Raw genomic sequence first — 23,748 nt, forward strand, 5'->3', positions numbered from 1 at the left:
TTAAATGGTCAAATAGCATTTGATAAATTTTGTGCAGGTCACATTTTCTGAAATTCCTCTTCACATATACCAAAAAGTTAAGCTAAGTCTGGGCTGGTGAAGTTTTAGAGATTTTTCAATGGCTTTGCGCCTTTTTTGCGCCTTTTCACAAAAAGGCGCAGTTCATAAATCCCTTCCATATCATTTGTATTGCCTAAATCAGTGGATTGCAACTCAAAATCAGCAGAAATGTGTAAACCAAAAGGTGCAAAAAAAAACCTTTTTGCCCCTTTTTTAGACACAAAAAACAGTCTAAAGACAATGATAAATGTCGGCCACTAACTTTATTTTTTCATAGTTAGGGCTACTGCTTGCTGTCAATGAACGGAAGCGTTCCTGTATATGCTGAGGAAGAAAACCCATCCTGGTTATGTCCAGCAGATGCATCAGATGTTATAGAGCTCTCCCTGCGCCATTTGGACTTTATTAGGAGGGGTTTTAAGCTTTTAAATAAAAATACATTTGCGTAGAGCAGATATGAAGTTTGGGAGAGATGGTAACACGAAGTACAACAAACCACATTATCACTGCTAACATAAAGGGAGGTGCTACTAATAACTAAACCAGTGTTTCCCAACCAGGGTGCCTCCAGCTGTTGCAAAACTACAATGAGCAACCATGATATATGTAATATAGGAGTGAAGAGAATTCTTCTGCTCTCTCTCCAGGTTGTGCTCCGGTGGGTGCGCTCGTTCTCCTCGCTCTGACTCCATTTTACTTCTCAAGTGACTGATGATATCGTAAGTAAAATAAATCCTCTGCTCCTTCTCATGTGTAGAGATTTAATAACAGGACCTTGTTTAGTTGTTTTACTTAAAGGGGTATTCTGACCATACAAAAAGATTTATAATAGGTGGCAGTGTTTTCAAAATAACAAAGAAAACAACATATTCAGCTGCTTCTGACTCACCTACTGCTCATTTACCTGCCCCTCACTCACCTGCCCTTTATTTACCTGCTCCTCACTCTCCTGCCCCTCACTCAACTAATCCTCACCACCTGCCCCTCACTCACCTGCCCTCTATTTACCTGTCCTCACTCTCCTGCCCCTCACTCAACTAATCCTCACCACCTGCCCCTCACTCACCTGCCCTCTATTTACCTGTCCTCACTCTCCTGCCCCTCACTCAACTAATCCTCACCCACCTGCTCCTCACTCACCTGCCCTTTATTTACCTGTCCTCACTCTCCTGCCCCTCACTCTCCTGCCCTTTATTTATCTGCTCCTTATTCTCCTGCCGCGATCTTCCACAGCTGCTGCTCCCCACTGCCCATGGCGGCCCCCCGCTTCATGTTATTCCTGCAGGAAATGAGCGTTTAGCCAATCACTGACTATGGCAGGTCGCCTTCCTGCAGAGGTGACACATGAGAGGAAGTAGTGAGCAGCCAAAAAAAATTGGGGATCGGGCAGGTGAGTATGCCTTCTATGCAGGGCCGGCCCAAGACATTGTGCTGCCTAGGTCCAAGAGTGAAGAGTGAAATGCTTCCATCCCAACCCCCCCCCCCCCCAGCATTAGGTAGGCAGCAGTTCCCCCACATTAGGTAGCATAAATTTCCCCACATAAGGTAGCATAGATTCCCCACATTAGGTGGGATAGCTTCCCCACATTAGATAGCATAGCTTCCCCACATTAGGTAGCATAGACTCCCCAAATTAGGTAGCATAGTTTCCCCACATTAGGTAGCATAGTTTCCCCACATTAGATAGCATAGCTTCCCCACATTAGGTAGGCAGCAGTTCCCCAACATTAGGTAGCATAAATTTCCCCACATTAGGTAGCATAGACTCCCCACATTTGGAAGCAGTTTCCCCACATTAGGTAGGATAGCTTCCCCACATTAGATAGCATAGCTTCCCCACATTAGGTAGCATAGTTTCCCCTCATTGGGTAGCATAGTGTCCTCACATTAGGTAGCATAGTTTCCCCCACATTAGGTAGCATAGTTTCCCCTCATTAGGTAGCAGTGTCCCCACATTAGGTAGCACAGTTTCCCCACATTAGGTAGCACAGTTTCCCCACATTAGGTAGCACAGTTTCCCCACATTAGGAAGCACAGTTTACCCACAAACGCTACCCTGGTGCCACAAACTATGCATCACATCGGTAGGACACCGCAGACAGCTAGATATAGAGATAGATATGAGATAGATATATGTTAGATAGATAGATAGATATGAGATAGATAGATATGAGATAGATAGATATGAGATAGATATGAGATAGATAGATATGAGATAGATAGATATGTTAGATAGATAGATAGATAGATAGATAGAAATGAGATAGATAGATAGATAGATAGATATGAGGTAGATAGATAGATAGATAGATATGAGATAGATAAATAGATATGAGATAGATAGATATGAGATAGATAGATAGATATGAGATAGATAGATAAATGTTGACAAGAATATATTTTTCTTTTCACAGATTATTTTGCCATTTCAAGCTAATAACATCCACAGCACGAACCTCCATATAGACCACCAGGTATCCATCGGAGGCTTGAAGAAAATCAGCAATGGAAAGGATTCTGGAATCTAGCATAGAATATATTAACATAGCAAGATTTAGACATTTATCTACCTGCCTGCAAGAAGCTTATAAATATCAATATACCTGTATTATCCTCAATAAAGAGAGATCGGCCTTTGCTTAGCGATGTTGTCCAGAATAATCAATGAAGAGCGGTTATGTCTATGTATAATCCAACTATACAGAAATAACCAGATTTAGATACTTACAGTACATCTGCCATAGATTTCACTATCTCCTTAAAGGGGTATTCCAGGCCAAAACTTTTTTTTATATATCAACTGGCTCCGGAAAGTTAAACAGATTTGTAAAATACTTCTATTAAAAAAATCTTAATCCTTCCAATAGTTATTAGCTTCTGAAGTTGAGTTGTTGTTTTCTGTCTAACTGCTCTCTGATGACTCATGTCCCGGGAGCTGTGCAGTTCCTATGGGGATATTCTCCCATCATGCACAGCTCCCGGGACGTGACATCATCATTGAGCAGTTAGACAGAAAACTTCAGAAGCAAATAACTATTGGAAGGATTAAGATTTTTTAATAGAAGTAATTTACAAATCTGTTTAACTTTCCGGAGCCAGTTGATATATATATATATGAAAAAAAGGTTTTGCCTGGAATACCCCTTTAATGTCCACCTTTGAACACTGTATCACTGTTTTTATACAGATATAAATATAGAAAATTATTGTAAATATATTAAATTACTTATCCGGTGCTGATCCTGAGTTACATCCTATAGGATCCCTGTGTTTAGTAGTAGATATTTCCGAGCGTAATTCCGTTTAGAAATTAGACACGGAAATTCCGGTGCAGCAGAATCCCATCTGCTGGCTTCAGTGGGATTGGCCAACTGTGTACAGCAGCATTTCCCAAGCAGGGTGCCTCCAGCTGTTGCAAAACTACAACACCCAGCATGCCCGGACAGCCGAAGGCTGTCCGGGCATGCTGGGAGTTGTAGTTTTGCAACAGCTGGAGGCACACTGGTCAGGAAACACTGCCCTATATAATCCTTGGCGGTCCAGTTGCAGCTAAAATTCTTGGTGTCATGTTCACACAGGTACATTTCAGGCCTATGCTGCGACATATTGCATAGCAAACCTTTTAAAATGCCTATGGAATTTGGATTAGCCTGTTAAAGGGGTACTCCGGTGGGAAAAGACACATTTTCAGATCAATTGGTGTCAGAAAGTTAAACAGATTTGTAAATGACTTCTAAAAATCTTAATCCTTCCAGTACTTATCAGCTGCTGTATTGCACCAGAGGAAGTTGTGTAGTTCTTTCCAGTCTGACCACAGTGCTCTCTGCTGACACCTCTGTCCATGTCAGGAACTGTCCAGAGCAGGATAGGTTCGCTATGGGGATTTTCTCCTACTCTGGACAGTTCCTGACATGGACAGAGGTGTCAGCAGAGAGCACTGTGGTCAGACTGGAAAAAACTACACCATCAAAACTACAGTAAAAGAAAGAAATATATATTTGGGGGGCGAAATTAAAAATTGTGGGGGGGGGGGGGTCGTTTCTATGCAGTGCACTTTTCGGTAAAAAAAAAAAAGATAGATTATCTTTAATCTGTATGTCCATACGTTTACAACGATACCCAATTTATATGGGTTTCGTTTTATTTTACTACTTTTCAAAAAATAATAACTATTTGTGAATAGGCTAAAATTGTCCTCTTTTGACCCCTATAACAATTTTATTCTTTCATATACGGGGATGTAGGAGGCTCATTTTTTGTGCCGTGATCTGTTGTTTTAATTTGGTACCATTTTTGTTTTGATGGGACTTTTCGAACGCTTTTTATCAAGTTTTCAATGAAAGTGAAGTGACCAAAAATACGCAATTCTGGACTTTGGGATTTTTTTTATGTGCGGTTTAATTAACATTATATATTAATATTTGGATATTTATGCAAGCAGTGACCAAACACCCCAGATTTTACATTACTTCTATTTAAAGGGGTACTCCGGTGGAAAATTATTTTTATTTTTTTAAATCAACTGGTGCCAGAAAGTTAAACGGGTTTGTAAATTACTTCTATTAAATAATCTTAATCCTTCCAGTACTTATTAGCTGCTGAATGCTACAGAGGAAATTATTTTCTTTTAGGAACACAGTGCTCTCTGCTGACATCACGAGCACAGTGCTCTCTGCTGACATCTCTGTCCATTTTAGGAACTGTCCAGAGTAGGAGAAAATCCCCATAGCAAACATATGCTGTTCTGGACAGTTCCTAAAATGCACAGAAAAAGAAAAAAAACTCCAAAATGTGGCGCTATCCCAAAAAATAAAAAGTAGCTGGTATCTTAAATACAATAGTACTTCATTTAGAACACACTCAAATGGTTACATCCATAAGCAAAACATGGTTTTTAATTTTTTTTCCATCCCCAAAACGTGTTTTGCTTATGGATGTAGGAACACACTCAAATGGTTACATCCATAAGCAAAACGCGTTTCGGGTATTTTTTTTTTTTTTTCATACCCGAAAAGCGTTTTGCTTATGGATGTAACCATTTGAGTGTGTTCTAAATAAAGTACTATTGTATTTAAGATACCAGCTACTTTTTATGTTTTTTGGGATAGCGCCACATTTTGGAGTTTTTTTCTTTTTCTGTGCAATTTCTTATACTGGAACCGCTGCCACGGCTCCCGGTCAAGCTCCAACGGCCTGCAATCCTAAAACTACCCCACGCTAGGGGTGATATACGCCTAATTTCTACAGTTCCTAAAATGGACAGAGATGTCAGCAGAGAGCACTGTGCTTGTGATGTCAGCAGAGATCTCTGTGTTCCAAAAAGAATTTCCTCTGTAGTATTCAGCAGCTAACAAGTAATGGAAGGATTAAGATTTTTTAATAGAAGTAATTTACAAATCTGTTTAACTTTCTGGCACCAGTTGATTTTAAAAAAAATAAAAAAAGAGAGAAAGTTTTCCCCCGGAGTACCCCTTTAATAATCCCAATCCATCCAGTACTTATTAGCTGATGTATATGAGGAAGTTGTGTAGTTCTTTCCAGTCTGGCCACAATGCTCTCTGCTGACACCTCTGTCCATGTCAGGAACCGTCCAGAGTAGAAGCAAATCCCCATAGGAAACTATTCTGCTCTGGACAGTTCCTGACATGGACAGAGGTGTCAGCAGAGAGCGCTGTAGTCAGACTGAAAAGAACTACACAACTTCCTCTGGAGCATATAGGAGCCGATAAGTACTGGAAGGGTTATATGATATATGTACTATATCACAGTCCAGCCGGTATATGACGGCGGCTCCATTTTCCCTTATTTGCAAATCTAAATGTGATGGGCGATGCAAGAACCGCCAAAATATTAAGAGCCGATGTAAGAAAGCAAAGGAATAACGACAGTATACGGGGTTTGTTAACATTTTTATTACAAATGTCTTGTACTGCGAAAAATGCAGAGACAATTACAAAGATAACACAGAATCACCGAAGATTGTGTCACAATAAATATCATCTGTTTACCTTAAAGGGGTACTCCGCTGCTCAGCGTTTGGAACAAACTGTTCCGAACACTGGCCCCGCCCCCTCAATGCAAGTCTATGGGAGGGGGCGTGACGCCCCCTCCCATAGACTTGCATTGAGGGGGCGGGGCATCATAAGGGGCCGGGCTATGACATCACGAGCTTCCGGCGCCGGCTTCAGCGTTCGGAACAGTTTGTTCCAAACGCTGAGCAGCGGAGTACCCCTTAAAGAACGACCCATTGACTACTGAGAACTACGGAACGTCAAGTACAATCTACAAAAATATTCAATAACTTACAATAGAAAGATCATTGTGGATTTCATTACTTTAGCCGACAAACACGGCTCATGGTTGTTTCCTGATCCAATCTGAATAAGAATTGCCCCCCCCCCCCCCCCCATTATGCTCTTAGATGGCTCCATTATACAGCATGGAGTGGCAGAATGTGCGCCCTAGGTGGTGGGCAGGGGGACCAACAATCCTCTAGGCCAGAGCTGTCCAAACTTTTCATGTTGGTGACAGCTATTTTAGACATTGCGCACCCTCCGACGTAATACCTGTATTACAAATGGGGCTGCTACCCCCCCTGTGCCACTTCATTCCCCCATTGATTACCCCTTGTGCCATTTCATTACCCCCCTCCATCCCTCCCTGTGCTATTATATCACCCCCTGTGTCATTTCATAACCCCCCTTGATCAACCCGTGTCACTCATTTCTACCTCTTAATCTCCCCCGCCCCCTCATGAGGTCACGCCCCGCCCCCTCAGTGCAAGTCTATGGGAGGGGGCGTGACGGATGTCACGCCCCCTCCCATAGACTTGCATTGAGGGGGCGGGACGTGATGCCATGAGGGGCGGGGCTATGACATCACGAGCTCCTGGCGCTTGCTCCAGCGTTCAGAACAGTTTGTTCCAAATGCTGAGCAGCGGAGTACCCCTTTAAGGCCCCCATACACGTTAGTGTCATGACCCAACAATTTTTGCCAGATCAGCCAATTGTCTAAACCAGTGGCAAAACTACAACTCCCAACATGCCCAGGCAGCTGGAAACTGCAGTTTTGCAACAACTGGAGACACACTGGGAAACACTAGTCCAATGTACATTGGGGGCTCCCGACCAAACATTTATGTGTGTGGAGAGATTGGGAGAGTTCTAATTCTCTTACTGTAGCGTCCCAGTATCTGTGTTCCAGCTTTGTCCCTAAAAAAGCTGTCATATGGCTGTGAGAGAACTTTTTGCGAACTACATGAATCTGTTTGGGTTATTTGTGTACTGATTGTATCAGATGAATGGTGCCTTGGTCACATGATGTTCCCTAGCCCATGCTTCTGCGCAGGAACTCCTATAAGGGCTGTGAGAAGAGTCCCTAGTCCAGTCTCCTCTCGCAGAAAGTTTAATCTTCTAAATTTAATCCTGTTCAAGACAGAACCTGCTACAAACAAGATGCTGTCCTGTTCCAGTCCACAGTGTGAGGACAAAGTGCTTTAAAGGGGTATTCCAGGGAAAAACTTTTTTTTATATATCAACTGGCTCCAGAAAGTTAAACAGATTTGTAAATTACTTCTATTAAAAAATCTTAATCCTTTCAGTACTTATGAGCTTATGAAGCTGAGTTGTTCTTTTCTGTCTAAGTGCTCTCTGATGACACGTGTCTCGGGAACCGCCCAGTTTAGAAGAAAATCAACATAGCAAACCTCTTCTAAACTGGACGGTTCCCGAGACAGGTGTCATCAGAGAGCACTTAGATCAGAAAAGAACAACTCAACTTCAGAAGCTCGTAAGTACTAAAAGGATTAAGATTTTTTAATAGAAGTCATTTACAAATCTGTTTAACTTTTTGGAGCCAGTTGATATATAAAAAAAAGTTTTTTCCTGGATAACCCCTTTAAGTCTTTTGCTCCAAGAAATAGTTTTTTCTTAGTCAGAAGAGAATAACACTGAACAAGGGTCCTTCTGCATACACTAATCTTTTCAGTGACGTACAATTGGAGTTAGTCATCAAACGTTTCCTGCGTACATCCCTATGGGTATCGTGCCATAACAAGAGTTTGTGAGTAAAAAATGGAAACACAGTACTGCACCCCAAGTCAAGACAACCTGTGTAGATCCTCATCAGTGAAGAAGAAAATCAATAGATTGTATTTAGTCTTTATCTGCTTTAGCCATTACACTTAGGCTGGGTTCTCAAGGGTGAAAAAAGTGCGCATGAAAATTAGGGGTGGACATTCTGCACATTTGACTAACCGGTGGGCGCTAGGACTGCTCGGAAATGTGCCGTCTCACAAACGGCAATGCACGTCCTTGCGGACTCCGCAGAAAGAATAAACTTGACTATTCTTGCTGCAGAATCTGAATTTCTGCCATGTAAACAGTGCAGCGGAATCCCATTGAAATTACGAACAGACATTCTGCCGTGTGAACATAGCCTTACAGGTTCTAACAGCATAAATCAACCTCTAAAGCAACCTTTAATACTTCGATGGAAAACTTTTTTATTTTTAAATCAACCGATGCCAGAAAGTTATACAGATTTGTAATTTACTTCTATTTAAAAAAAATCTTAACCCTTCCGGTACTTATCAGCTGCTGTATGCTTCAGAGGAAGTTGTGTAGTTCTTTCCAGTCTGACCACAGTGCTCTCTGCTGACACCTCTGTCCATGTCAGGAACTGTCCGGAGAAGGAGAGGTTTGCTATGGGGATTTGCTCCTACTCTGGACAGTTCCTAACATGGACAGAGGTGTCAGCAGAGAGCACTGTAGTCAGACAGAAAAGAAATTCAAAAAGAAAAGAACTTCCTGTGGACCATGCAGCAGCTGATAAGTACTGGAAGGGTTAAGATTTTTAACTAGAAGTAATCTACAAATCTAAACAAAGAAGGGGAGAGCACTCTTGAGAACAATATCACCTCTATCAGTAGAACGGTCCTCGGTGACCTAGGTCAGTGTCTCCTGCGGGGTGCACCTACGACAGTATGAAGTATCAAAGGTAAGTACAAAAAGAAGCACGTACGTGCACTCACCGCAAAGTAGAGACAGTCAGATGTAAAGGTGCGGTGACAGGGTGCCGGGTCTCGGCATCGGCGCTGGCGTGTGGCGCTCGGAGGCGTCCGAGCGCCACACGCCAGCGCCGATTCCGAGACCCGGCACCCCGTCACCGGACCTTTACATCTGACTGTCTCTACTTTGCGGTGAGTGCACGTCCGTGCTTCTTTTTGTACTAATCTACAAATTTATATAACTTTCTGTCACCAGTTGATTTAAAAAAAAAAATAATAATGTTTTCCACTGGAGTACCCCTTTAAAGGGACAGTGACCAAATTCATCTGCACCAAAAACAGTAACATCCTACGTTGTACTGAAGCAACTGTGTTGTATTGGGGAAGTCTCATTCCTGCACTGGACACCACGGGAACAACTCATTTGACAAAAGGATTGTTGGGCTCACAGGGGACCACCAGGTCACCACCTGCCAAAGACATATCATCCAGACTACTACTCCCAATAAGTCTGCAGTATAATGCTTATTGTGCCCGTGGGTACCACATTACTCTCTACCAGGAAGCAGAGATCTTAAAAATAGTGACGATTCGAAATATTACCGAACTAACATTCATTGTACAAACCAAACTACAGAACATCTCACTGAATATTTCACAAAATCCAAACTCTAACAAAATCTGTGCCAACGACTACTAACCACGCTGTCCAGGCATGCGCAGCTTGTGAGCATCCTACATCTTCTAACTACTCTGTCCACGTTTTATGCTTCCTTTCATCTGCTCAGCAGATTAGACTAAAGCAACATGGCAAGACATCTACTTGTGCAAAACAAAGGGGGCGCTATTGTCAGTTCCTACCGAATCAGAGTGACTTCCCAAAGGTGCGCTCCAGTTAGGATAGATATGCTGTGTTATGACTGGTGTGAGCTCCTAGGGGGCGGGGCATGTCACAGGGATTCTCGTTGGTGTTCTTTGAATCCCTGTGCAATGCTCCGCCCCCGCGGACCCTGCACTAGGCAAAATACAGCGTATCAGTATGGCCTGGAGCGTTTCTTTGAGGAGCTCATTAAAAACGTCATCACCAGTCCTTAAAGGGGTACTCCGCAGCTCAGCGTTTGGAACAAACTGTTCCGAACGCTGGTGCCGGGAGCTCGTGATATCATAGCCCCGCCCCCTCATGATGTCACGCCCCTCCCCCTCAATGCAAATCTATGGGAGGGGGCGTGACTGCTGTCACGCCCCCTCCCATAGACTTGCATTGAGGGGGCGGGGTGTGATGTCATGAGGGGGCGGAGCTATGACGTTTGTTCCAAACGCTGAGCAGCGGAGTACCCCTTTAAAGGGATACTGCGGTGGAAAACTTTTTTTTTTTTTAAATCAACTGGTGCAAGAAATTTAAACAGATTTGTAAATGACTTCTATTTAAAAAAAAAAAATCTTAATCCTTCCAGTACTTATTAGCTGCTGAATACTACAGAGGAAATTCTTTTCTTTTAGGAGCACAGTGTTTTCTGATGACATCACGAGCACAGTGCTCTCTGCTGACATCTCTGTCCATTTTAGGAACTGTCCAGAGCAGCATATGTTTTCTATGGGGAATTTCTCCTACTCTGGACAGTTCTTAAAATGGACAGAGATGTCAGCAGAGAGCACTGTGGTCATGATGTCAGCAGAGAGCTCTGTGTTCCAAAAAGAAAATAATTTCCTCTGTAGTATTCAGCAGCTAATTAGTACTGGAAGGATTAAGATTTTTTAATAGAAGTAATTTACAAATTTGTTTAACTTTCTGGCACCAGATAATTAAAATAAAAATGTTTTCCACTGGAGTACCCCTTTAAGTTGTCCTCTTTTGTGAACTTTTTCTTTCCACCTTTTATATCAATCAGTGCAGAATTTTGGATGAAATCTTGCACCCAAAAGAAAATGGCGGCCAAAGGTGGAGTTTCACCATAATGTCTGTGCTCATCGTGCCTTTCATACCTGGTGCCGAAGATTTTTTTTGGCACCAGAACTTTCCTATCCAATCACGTTACTCCTTTTCACAGTCCTTGGGGCTGCTGTACTCTGTATCAGTCCTACTTCTCCGTTTCTTTTGGACGTAACATATGGCCAAGCCCACCACAAGTATCAGCAGAAGCGGTATTATGAGTAAATAGTGGGCTTTAGGTCCTGCCTGGGTGGCCACGATTGGGGCGTGGAGGGAACAGTTCCACGCTGCGTCCTTGTGGTTGGTGAATAATAGTTCGGCCTGCAGGTGGCAGCAGCTGGACGTGTACTCGATGCCGTCATTTCCTGCATCTGAATAAGGAGAGGCCGTACCGGAACCATTTACAACGTGGGCCGATTTAATCCCATTGATGTCGGTGACCAAGACCATGGCGCTCCACTGGTGATCCTTGCAGCGACCGGGAGCCAGCGACTCGGGGCAGGACTGGAGATACGACGGCTGAGGGCAAACTGGAGGGGGCGCTGTTGAAGTCTACAAATAGGAAAGACAACACGGAATCAGGATTGGATTATTGGAGCCGGGTTGTAATAAGTGTCCATGGGGTCCTTGTAGGAAAACTTGGAATGGGGCCTCATTTTACTGTAATAAATAAATATTGTAATGGTTGGACTGGCCTAGAGCAGTGTTTCCTAACCAGGGTGCCTCCAGCTATTGCAAAACTACAACTCCCAGCATGCCCGGACAGCCTTTGGCTGTTTGGCATGCTGGGAGTTGTAGTTTTGCTATAGCTGGAGGAACACACTGGTTGGGAAATACAGACCTAGAGGATGGTTTCCCAATCAGGGTGCCTCCAGCTGTTGCAAAACTACAACTCCCAGCATGCCCGGACAGCCTTTGGCTGTTTGGCATGCTGGGAGTTGTAGTTTTGCTATAGCTGGAGGAACACACTGGTTGGGAAACACAGACCTAGAGGATGGTTTCCCAATCAGGGTGCCTCCAGCTGTTGCAAAACTACAACTCCCAGCATGCCCGGATAGCCTTTGGCTGTCCGGGCATGCTGGGAGTTGTAGTTTTGCTATAGCTGGAGGAACACACTGGTTGGGAAATACAGACCTAGAGGATGGTTTCCCAATCAGGGTGCCTCCAGCTGTTGCAAAACTACAACTCCCAGCATGCCCGGACAGCCTTTGGCTGGAGGAACACACTGGTTGGGAAACACAGACCTAGAGGATGGTTTCCCAATCAGGGTGCCTCCAGCTGTTGCAAAACTACCACTCCCAGCATGCCCGGACAGCCTTTGGCTGTCCGGGCATGCTGGGAGTTGTAGTTTTGCTACAGCTGGAGGAACACACTGGTTGGGAAACACAGACCTAGAGGGTGGTTTCCCAATCAGGGTGCCTCCAGCTGTTGCAAAATTACAACTCCGGGCATGCTGGGAGTTGCAGTTTTGCAACAGCTGGAGGCGTCCTGGTTGGGAAACACTGGCCTAGAGGCTGGTACTAGAGGATCCTCTGGTTCTGACATAAAAAATGGGCCCCCGAATCCAACAAGGACTTTGGAGCAAATCACTGGGCCAAATTGGAGCCAATCACTTTGCAAAACTACAACACCCAGCAAGCCCTGTTGTAGTTTCACAACAGGTAGAGAGGAGTGTTTCCCAACCAGGGTGCAAAACTACAACTCCCAGCATGCCTGGACAGCCTTCCGCTTTCCAGACATGCTGGGAGTTATAGTTTTGCAACAGCTGAAGGCACCCTGGTTGGGAAACAATGAAGTACAGAGGAAGATTTTGTTACAATGGCGCCACCTAATGGCCAACATAAGAGAATTATCAAGAATTTTGTAAGACACATGAATTTAAACGTCCGTTACAATGATCCTAGATCTATAATATGTAAATCAGTTTGTTGCAAGTCTCTAGGCATCTTATACACATTTTTTTCTTATTGCACGCTTTTAATAGTTTTTGGTGCACATGTTTGGAAAACATTTGTTTTTAAATCAACTGGTGCCAGAAAGTAAAACAGATTTGTAAATGACTTCTCTTTAAAAATCTTAATCCTTCCAGCACTTATGAGCTGCTGTATGCTCCACAGGAAGTTCTTTTCTTTTTGAATTTCTTTTCTGTCTGACCGCAGTGCTCTCTGCTGACACCACTGTCCATGTCAGGACCTGTCCAGAGCAGGAGAGGTTTGCTATGGGGATTTGCTCCTACTCTGGACAGTTCCTGACATGGACAGAGGTGTCAGCAGAGAGCACTGTGGTCAGACAGAAAGGAAATTCAAAAAGAAAAGAACTTCCTGTGGAGCATACAGCAGCTGATAAGTACTGTAAGGATTAAGATTTTTAAATAGAAGTAATATACAAATCTGTTTAACTTTCTGGCACCAGTTGATTTAAAAAAATGTTTTCCAGCGGAGTACCCCTTTAACATCAGAGATGTAGATAGAAACGCCATGGTGAATTTTGGGGGACCATACAGTTCAAGTGACTATCCCCCATATATGTCTTATGGCCCGGGCCCCTGACGGCAGTACCACCAGTACTGCTCTAATGTTAGCCCTGCCACTGTCTGTAGAGTACGGAGGTAATAGAACATTTTAGAAGAAGATGCCAAACAACAAAGGCCATCTACAGGTTGTGCCAGGTATTGCAGTTCAGGCCCATTAACTCCTTGGGGACGGAGCCCATTATAACCCTAAGGACGGGAGCATTTTTTGCAAATCTGACCACTGTCACTTTAAGCATTAATAACTCTGGGATGCTTTTAATTTTCATTCTGATTCCGAGAATGTTTTTTCGTGACATATTCTACTTTATGTCAGTGGTAAATTTTTGTCGATACTTGCATCATTTCTTGGTGAAAAATTCCAAAATGTGATGAAAAAATTGAAAATTTAGCATTTTTCTAACTTTGAAGCTCTCTGCTTGTAAGGACAATAAACATTCTAAATAAATTACATTTTGATTCCCATATACAAATATGTCTAATTTATGTTTGCATCATAAAGTTGACATGTTTTTACTTTAAACATCAGAGGACTTAAAAGTTCAGAAGCAATTTTCCAATTTTTCACAAAATTTTCAAAATTGGAATTTTTTAGGGGCCAGTTCAGTTTTGAAGTGGATTTGAAGGGCCTTCAGATTAGAAATACCCCATAAATTGCCCCATTATAAAAACTGCACCCCTCAAAGTATTCAAAATGACATTCAGTAAGTTTGTTAACCCTTAAGGTGTTTCACAGGAATAGCAGCAAAGTGAAGGAGAAAATTCAAAATCTTAATTTTTTACACTCGCATGTTCTTGTAGACCCAGTTTTTGAAATTTTACAAGGGGTAAAAGGAGAAAAAGCCCCCCAAAATTTGTAATCCAATTTCTCTCGAGTAAGGAAATACCTCATATGTGTATGTCAAGTGTTCGGCGGGCGCAGTAGAGGGCTCAGAAGGGAAGGAGCGACAATGGGATTTTGGAGAGTGAGTTTTGCTGAAATGGTTTTTGGGGGCATGTCGCATTTAGGAAGCCCCTATGGTGCCAGAACAGCAAAAAAAAAAAAACACATGGCATACTATTTTGGAAACTACACCCCTCAAGGCACGTAACAAGGGGTCCGGTGAGCCTTAACACCCCACAGGTGTTTGACGACTTTTCGTTAAATTTGGATGTGTAAATGAAAATTTACCATTTCTACAAAGGGTAATGGGAGAAAAATCCCCCCAAAATTTGTAACGCAATTTCTCCCGAGTACGGAGATACCCCATATGTGGCCCAAAACTGTTGCCTTGAAATACGACAGAGCTCTGAAGTGAGAGAGCGCCATGCGCATTTGAGGACTGAATAACGAATTTGCAGTAGGGGTGGACCCGGTTACAAGGATGGGGCTTGTCTCCACCAAAGCCCTACAGCAGTGTCTCCCACAGGGTGCCTCCAGCTGTTGCAAGACTCCCAGCCTGCCAGGACAGTCTATGGCTGTCCGGCAACACTGGGAGTTGTGGTTTTGCCACAGCTGGAGGCGCCGTTTAGGAAACACTGCCGTATGAGACGTTTTTCATTTTTATTGAGGGGGGGGGGCGACGTGTAAGGGGGTGTATGTGTAGTGTTTTACTTTTTATTATTTGTTAGTGTAGTGAAGTGTTTTTAGGGTACATTCACACAGGCGGGGGTTCACAGTAAGTTTCCTTGAAGGAAACCCACTGTAAACCCGCCCGTGTGAATGTACCCTGTACATTCACATGGGGGGGGGGGGCGCCCCAAGGGGGGGGGCGCCCCAAACCTTCAGCTGTGGTCTCCAAACTGTGACCCTCCAGATGTTGCAAAACTACAACTCCCAGCATGCCCAGACAGCCTTTGGCTGTGTGGGCATGCTGGGAGTTGTAGTTTTGCAGCTTTTAGAAGGCCACAGTGAAGATCACTTATCGCGATCTTCACTGCGCCTTTTCAGCCGCACTTTCCGGCCGCCGCTCTTCCTCCTGCCGCCGCTGCTCCGGGATGCCGCTGGCTCCGCCGCTGCAGGTCCGGGTAAGTTGGGCCATGTCCCCCCCCCCCTCGCCGCCCGTGTTCCCCCCGCTCTGTACCGACTTCGATCGGTGCGCAGAGCGGGGGGAAATGAACTCTAACCCCCCACCCCTCTCCTGCCATTGGTGGTCAGCCTGACCGACCAATGGCAGGGGATAGGAGGAGGTGGCAACATGGCCACCTCGCTCCTATGCTTTAGGCTGGTCGGAGCTGTCTCTGACAGCTCCGATCAGTCTTATTTTCCGGGAGATCGGGTCACCAGTGACCTGATTTGTCTGAATTGACCTGCGATTTGCTGCGATCGCCGATATGGGGGGGGTCTCAGGACCCCCCTAGGCATTGCCATGGGATGCCTGCTGATAGATATCAGCAGGCATCCCGGTCCGATCACCGCCCGGCGAGCGGCAGTGATCGGAAATGCCGAGGGCGTATGGATACGCCCTCCGTCCTTAAGTGACGGGACGCGAGGGCGTATGCATACGCCTTTCATCCCCAAGGAGTTAAAGGGGTACTCCCGTGGAAACCTTTTTTTTTTTTTTTTTTTTTATCAACTGGTGCCAGAAAGTTAAACAGATTTGTAAATGACTTCTATTAAAAAGATCTTAATCCTTCCAGTATTTTTTAGGGGCTGTATACTAAAGAGGAAATGCTTTTCTTTTTGGATTTCTCTGATGTCATGACCACAGTGCTCTCTGCTGACCTCTGTTGTCCATTTTAGGAATTGCCCAGGGCAGCATATGTTTGCTATGGGGATTTTCTCCTGCTCTGGACAGTTCCTAAAATGGACAGCAGAGGTCAGCAGAGAGCACTGTGGTCGTGACATCATAGAAATCCAAAAGGAAAAGCATTTCCTCTGTAGTATACAGCCCCTAAAAAGTACTGGAAGGATTAAGATTTTTTAATAGAAGTAATTTAGAAATCTGTTTAACTTTCTGGCACCAGTTGATATAAAAAAAAATAAAAAATAAAAGTTTTCCACAGGAGTACCCCTTTAAAGTGAACAACGCTGAGCTGCTCTACCAGACACAACCTGAGGACACCCTGTGGTGCTATTTTTGCATAATAAATAAAATAAAAAAGATAAAACGGCCATCATTTTCTAATTCTTTACACCGCCATTCAGTTTTGTAAAACCATAGAAAGTCCTAAAGAGATCTGCTTATATTCAGGGTCCCACAACCCTCTTGGTGTAACTAAACAAAAAAGTTATTATCAGTCCTGGGAAAAAAAGTGTGGGAACTCACCCAGGATTTCCACTTAAAGGGGTACTAGGCATCTTATACCCGATCCAAAGGATAGGGGATAAGATGTCTGATCCCGGGGGTCCCGCCGCTGTGGACTCCCACATCTCCCGGCTGCACCCGGCGTTCGTTTAGAGCGTTGGGGTCAGCACTGGAGACTCATGACGTCACGGCCCCTTCCATAGAATTGTATAGAGAGGGCATTACTGTGACCTCACGAGCTTCTGCCCCGCATCACCAGTCATCCGCGCACCGGATCTCTAGGGTGCTGCAGCTGAGACCACGGGGTCCCCAGCAGCAGGACTCCCGCGATCAGACATCATATATCCTATACTTTGGATAGGAGATAAGATGTCTAAGGGCGGAGTACCCCTTTAAAGGCTCGTCCTGCAGGACTCCTGCTAATGGGAACTGCGTTCCTTTTGTGGAAAAAGTGCAGGAACTCCGTTCCCATGAGTTCCTGCAGGACTTGAGCCCTGGTTATTATTCACGTCCAGCAGAGCAGAGATCACCTACCTCATTTTTCCCAATGACTATTAATGGGAGGTAGGTGAAGCATGGAGGCTGGATGTCACTGTCACACAGCAAAGCCTCCACCATTACCGCGACGATGGTGTTTTGCTCAGTGCTGTCAGGAACTTTGATCCCCGTGTTCCATATTTCTGTCTTTCCAGAGTCCATCTGTAACCTGTCAGGAGAAGAGCAGAGGTGTTGGGATTATGTAGAGCGGAGATCAAAACAGTCACAAAAAGCCAAATAAACTTTGTAATTTGAATAAACTTTGTATAGATCTATAGTACAAGCTCCAATAGTCTTCTCTAAAAATCAGCTGAGCTTTGTGTCTGCAAGAAAAGCATTAAAGGGGTACTCCGCTGCTCAATGTTTTGAACAAACTGTTCCGAACACTGGAGCCAGCGCCGGGAGCTCATGATGTCATAGTCCCGCCCCCCTCATGACGTCACGCCCTGCCCCCTCAATGCAAGTCTAAGGGAGGGGGCGTGACGGCTGTCACGCCCCCTCCCATAGACTTGCATTGAGGGGGCAGGACGTGATTGCATGAGGGGGCGGGCTATGAAGTCAAGAGCTCCCGGCACCGGCTCCAGTGTTCGGAACAGTTTGTTCAAAACATTGAGCAGCAGAGTACCCCTTTAAATGTCTATGAAGGGGGGGAGAGGGAGCTCCACCCACCAGCTTTGGGAGAACAACAAATTAGAGATGAGGCCTGCAGAGCAGAAATCTGTTGAAAAATACCTTATACCAGTTATATAATGGCCAGAAATAGTGCTGCTCCTCATATACACACACAGGGCAGCTTATCCTAAAAAGTCACCTGACACAACAAGTCCTCTTTAAGGGGTGTAAGCAGGGCCATATTCACAGCTTGTTGTGCCTTTGGCTGTATGGGCATGCTTGGAGTTGTAGGTTTGCAACAGCTGGAGGTACCCTGGTTAGGGAACACTGCTGTAACTGCTCTCCACTCTATAGCTGGATGAGGATCTTGAACATAATAAGTCCCTAAAGGACCAACTCTACATTCTCACCAGGATGTAGCCGACTCCTCGCTGACATCATCACTCATTTTGAGGGAATAGCAGTGAGGTTTTCCAAAATTAGTGATCTTCACAGAAATCGTATGGAAGGTCCCTGGAGTCACCAACGAATTACTAGACATCTGGAAGACATGATCATACTTCTCTGTTAAGCATCTGTATTCTGTTAATTTACTGAATCTATCATATATCTAACATAAAGGATGAGTTCACACTTCCGTCCAGCGCTTCCGAGTGTGGCCATGTCTGCAAAGCGGATCCCGCCAGAACCTTTCAGCAGTTTCAGGCGGAAAGTTTCCCTCGAAAAATGGGGCTCTGCTGCACCGGAATTTCAAAACAGAATTCCGCTCAGAAATTCCGTAGTGTGAACCATAGTCATAGTCATAGAGTGCAACGTCCTAGAGTGCAATACTTATGTGGTGTCCTGGTGCGGAACACACTTGTCCATCTGCCATGTCAGGTGGTTGTCACTTTACTGTGTCTGCTCCGGCCTACAGCTCAGGTTTACATGTTGTGCGTGTGTTTTATAATGGAATTCAATGTGTCGCCATATCTTTAATGTCTTTATATTCTTTATTGTCATGTAAAGTGTTAACTGTGTCTGTAAAAGGATGCATGAGCACTTTGGCCAATCAAGGTCTCCTGCCCTGCTCCCCCAGGTCTGTCTAGACAAGGAGGAGCTAGTTACTGAGTAGTGAGAGTCCAGCCAGGGCAATATGAGCAGCTCAGAAGGGAACCTGCCCCATAATTCTAATGGGGACAAGTTCAGTGTCTCTCTTCTAGACTAACTTTTCCACAGTGACTGACTGCCTGTATACCGATCCCACTGACCAGTTTGTCTGTTCACGTCAAGTTCAGACAAGTCAGCTTTAATGAGAAGAGCTAGAGAGCCAATGGGTCCCATAATAATAATAATAATAATTTTATTTATATAGCGCCTACAGATTCCGCAGCGCTTACCCATAGCAACCAAACAGATAACGTGAGTGAAAGCCTCTGGCAACTCTGGTCCAAATAGGTTCACCCTGACTGGCAAGCACTAACCAGGACCCCATGGGTGAAAGTCTAGGCCGTCGGCAGCCAATTCTTCTCTCTAAGTCTTTGTCTTCTATTCTGTCTTCAATTAAGTCTAACCTAGTCAAGTCTAAGTCTGTCAGTCTAGTTAAGTCAAGTCTAGCTGAGTCAAGTCTGTCCAAGTCAAGTTTAGACGAGCCCAAGTCACAAGTTAGTCAGAAAGGACTACAAGCCTGAAAGTGCCAAGAAGCAACTGTGATTCTCTTCACTAAAACTAAACTGTACTCGTTGTAACATCTGTCCGGGAGTCCTAAGTAAAGTGATTTCCATAGCCTTGCCTTTGAAGTACTTCTTACCCAGCGCTTGGCACCAGCAACCACTTAACCTTGGTAGGGTGGTGGTTAACACTCCTGGCGTCACAAACTCTAGTCATAAAATCCTACAGTACACAAACACGCCACCCTTTAGTCACCATACTTATGTGTCTGGTATTAAGTGTAACTGTGTGACTGGCACTAGCAATGTCACGTACATGCACATGGTACATTGGCACAATAGAGCTTACCTCCAGAATGCATTCAGCTGCAGTTAAGTGCTGCGGTGCCTCCCGTTTCAGCTCTAGTCCTTTTCCACCCTGACCTCTCACGCCAACACTAAACTCTCCAATAGGTATCTCACCGATTTTGGCTGTGAACAGTCCTGCCTGGTTGGCTGTCTCTAGTTCAGCTGTCTGGATCTTTCCAGTGCGCGTGGTCAAGCTGACATGGCTTAGGTTGGCAGACTCTGGAAGGCCAATGGCATCAACTACTAGGATCACAGGTACACCTGAGGATGGCAGAAGAAGAGGATAGACAGGCTTTATCCTTAGTGTTGTCTTAGATTAAGATCTTCCTCCACTCGGTCTCTATTGTGGAACTATGACCTCATGTATATACTCAAATACAGACCCTGCGGAAAGCCCAACCAATTATTTTGCAGAGAAAACATTCATGAATATGACTAAACCAATAAAAAAAATGATTATTGGAAAAAAAAAAAGATTTAAGTGCTAGGTAAGTAAATACCATTTTTGCTGGGGATCATCCATAGCAACGGCTCATAAGTACAGGATCTCCACCCCAGCAAAGGTGCACAACAGCACTTGGGGTTGAGCACCTTGTATAACCTTTTGATCATGCTAATATAATAAGTAAGTAAATACCATACATAAATAAACCTACAAAAACTTACCAAAATATAATGAATAAATTACAAGTCAAAAAGTCATCACAAGTGTATAAATTCTATTAGTATAAAAAAAAGTTAATTTACAACAACAAGAAATCCCCCCTAAAAAAAACACATAAACATGAGACAACATTAAAAACAGTCAGTGGGGGAGCACAGAAAAGGTTCATAATATACTGTATACAAGAGCTAGTGCAAATCAGCAAAAAAAACAATAGCCAAATTCCCAGTTAGGGAACAGATATAATAATCCCAAAGGCCATTTGGAGGGTAACAGTAAATGTGCAAAAAACAAGTACAAAAATATATTAAAAGCTATATGATGCAAATAATATAAATGTAATATGTTAGACATTGGCAGATGGCTTAATTAAATTCATCAAGTGTCTTCACATAGATAATAAAGGAATGCACTAATAAAATATAATGTAAGTCAGCAAATAAAAAAACATTACCAACCACAGCAACTAGTAGCAATGCCTCTGGTGTTCCCCCCCACCACCACACTCCAACGCGTTTCACCCTGCTTCTTCAGGGAGTGATGAAGTGTGGGGGGGGGGGACACTTGGAGCTATATATATATATATATATATATATATATATATATATGCGCAGTGGGGAAAAAAAGGATACTGTTGTAAATTACATTTATTTAAACTAATAAATATCCTACACTTGTGATGACTTTTTGACTTGTAATTTATTAATTATATTTTGGTAAGTTTTTTTTAGGTTTAATTATTTTGGAGGTCTGGAGGTCCTGAAGGTAAAAATATGGTCTCCGAGAAAATAAATTGTGCCCGGGAGACTCTCGGGAATATGAGAAATCTTCCATACTCGGAAATGTTAGCAAATGTCTTAGGTGTCCTCTGATATTTACCACTTTTTCCTGCACTTCCCACCACTCCTGGGTACCACCACAGACAATGGGGGAATATATGAATCGTTTCCCCCCCCCCCCCTCCCCAATTTGGTAGATAATCCCAGTAGGTAGGTGGGGAATACTTAAAGGGGTACTCCGCTGCTCAGCATTTTGAACAAACTGTTCTGAACGCTGGAGCCGGCTCCGGGAGCTCATGACGTCATAGCCCTGCACCCTCATGATGTCACGCCCCACCTCCTCAATGCAAGTCTATGGGAGGGGGCGTGACAGCTGTCACACCCCCTCCCATAGACTTGCATTAAGGGGGCAGGACGTGACGTCATGAGGGGAGTGGCTATGACGTCACGAGCTCCCGGCGCCGGCTCCAGCGCTCAGAACAGTTTGTTCAAAACGCTGAGCAGCGGAGTACCCCTTTAAGATAGATATGTAGGGAATCCCCCAGGTAGATAGGGAAATTCCCAATCCTCTTCCGCAACCCCAATTGGTAGATTCCCCCAGTTCATAGTTAGGACAGCGTGCAGTACTTAGATAGGTATTGAAGCCCTCAAGTACCAGGCAAGTTAAGCCAAGTATACTTATTTATCATCATCATCCCGTCATACCACACTATGACCTATAGAATCTATCTAGAGTCTGTTACCTACCTGCCACTGGTTGGTGGTTGAGTTGATAGAGTCCAGGATGAGATCCATTTACAGGAGTCCCAAAATAATAGAGGAAATCAACAGAGCTCCGACCTGTCAAACAAAGAGAAAGAAAATTAGTAATGTGAAATAGGATAGGAAAAGTACTGAAAAAGTGAAAAAAAAACAGTAGGTCATGGTTGGAAGTAGTCTCCATGGCGGTCTAGGACTCCAAGAAGACTCCAAGAAGACGCCCCCTGTGAGTCACTGGATGTAACTGTAATCTGTTATACTGCCTGCAGAGCCTGGGTAGAGATAATACAGGCAGGCAAAACTAAAATTAAGCTCATAGGTGCTGTTCAAAGTGGTTCATAAATAGAGAGAACACATGTCAAATGTCCTAAAATCAAATTTATTGGCAATACAGCAATGCGTTTCTGGTCCGGACCGGACCCTTCGTCAGGCTAGATGCATCTAGTCCGGCTGAGCTACGGCTGCGGATCCATAACCAGCACTATCAATACCAGACGTCCACTGAGGTGTTGCGCTCTTAGCGCAACCCCATAGGGTGAGTGCAATTCCACCTATTGTATGCTTGTGTGTACTGTGACATACGTCATTAGGGGTGCATATCTCTCCTTTTTTGTTCTTTTTTTTCCTGGGTAGAGATAATATCTACCACTATATGGTCACTGTATGGGGGGTATTAGTCTGTGTATAGTGATTTTTATTTAGTATCAGTATGGTGGTATTATCCCGTCACTATATGGCGTGGTGAAATTATTTGTCCCCTGTACAGTGGTGTTATAGGTGATATTGGTACGTTATTGGTATAATGGTCACTGCAGTAGTAATATGTAAGGCTCTGAGCTGAGTTTGTTATGCTATGTCTGTGCTAACTTTGGTGTATACCGTAATTAGTGTTGGGCGGGAATATTCGCATTTTGAATTTTCATTGCAAATATCGCAAATTCGTGAATTTGTGAATATTGCGAATATATTTGCTATATATTCGAAATTACGAATATTCACTTTTTTTCCGCATATTCGCATATTCCTTCTTTTCACTTGTGGGCCAATTAGAATGATGCAAATATACTTGTCAGAGGTTATCAACAACATCCCTAGCAACTAGGGATCGACCGATTATCGGTATGGCCGATATTATCGGACAATAATCATGATTTTGGGCATTATCAGTATTGGCAATTACCTTGCCGAGAAGCCGATAATGCTCCGCCCCCCGCACCGCCCCCACCGCACCGCACCGCCCCCGACCCACCGCACCGCGTCGCACCCCCCACCGTAGTGCTGGGCGGTATACCGGATACTGTTTTTTTTCTCCCACGGTATGGATTTTTGCCCATACCGCTCGGGCACCTCCCCCACCCTCCGATTGAATAAAAAAAATTAAACTTACCCGTAATGGGGGGGGGGGTCCGGGCCATCCATCCTTCGTGTAGTGTCCGGCGGCATTCTGGGTGGAGGGTGAACCGGTCCGGGCTGTCCTTCTCCGGGGTCCTCTTCTCCACTCCGGGCAGGCTCCGGCCTAGTACGCTGCATAGACGCCGCTACGCGGTGACATCAGGTGCGTCGCTGCGCACGGGCGTCACTGCGCAGCAACGTCTATGCTGCGTTACTAGACCGGAGCCTGCCCGGAGTGGAGAAGAGGACCCCGG

The 23,748-nt window shown here is 44.3% G+C and overlaps 2 protein-coding genes across 6 annotated transcripts in view; one reads left to right on the top strand and one right to left on the bottom strand.

Moving 5' to 3' along the window:
* Positions 1-2,706, top strand: part of LOC130291694 (uncharacterized) — a 39,029-nt gene extending 36,323 nt beyond the window's left edge. For all 4 annotated transcript variants that reach the window (XM_056540813.1, XM_056540814.1, XM_056540811.1 and 1 more), the window contains exons 5-6: positions 708-779; positions 2,475-2,706. In XM_056540813.1, the coding sequence (XP_056396788.1) occupies positions 708-772 (65 nt within the window). In that variant the 3' untranslated portion in view covers positions 773-779; positions 2,475-2,706. The remainder of the gene's footprint in view (positions 1-707; positions 780-2,474) is intronic.
* Positions 2,707-10,813: 8,107 nt separating this feature from the next.
* The window catches only part of VWA7 (von Willebrand factor A domain containing 7), a 70,140-nt gene continuing 57,205 nt past the window's right edge, over positions 10,814-23,748 (bottom strand). For both annotated transcript variants that reach the window (XM_056540797.1, XM_056540798.1), the window contains exons 13-17: positions 22,091-22,183; positions 19,902-20,161; positions 18,314-18,444; positions 17,289-17,460; positions 10,814-11,549 (exon numbers count right to left, since the gene is read on the bottom strand). In XM_056540797.1, the coding sequence (XP_056396772.1) occupies positions 11,100-11,549; positions 17,289-17,460; positions 18,314-18,444; positions 19,902-20,161; positions 22,091-22,183 (1,106 nt within the window). In that variant the 3' untranslated portion in view covers positions 10,814-11,099. The remainder of the gene's footprint in view (positions 11,550-17,288; positions 17,461-18,313; positions 18,445-19,901; positions 20,162-22,090; positions 22,184-23,748) is intronic.

This window comes from Hyla sarda, chromosome 9 (genome assembly GCF_029499605.1).
Source record: "Hyla sarda isolate aHylSar1 chromosome 9, aHylSar1.hap1, whole genome shotgun sequence".
NCBI lineage: Eukaryota > Metazoa > Chordata > Amphibia > Anura > Hylidae > Hyla > Hyla sarda.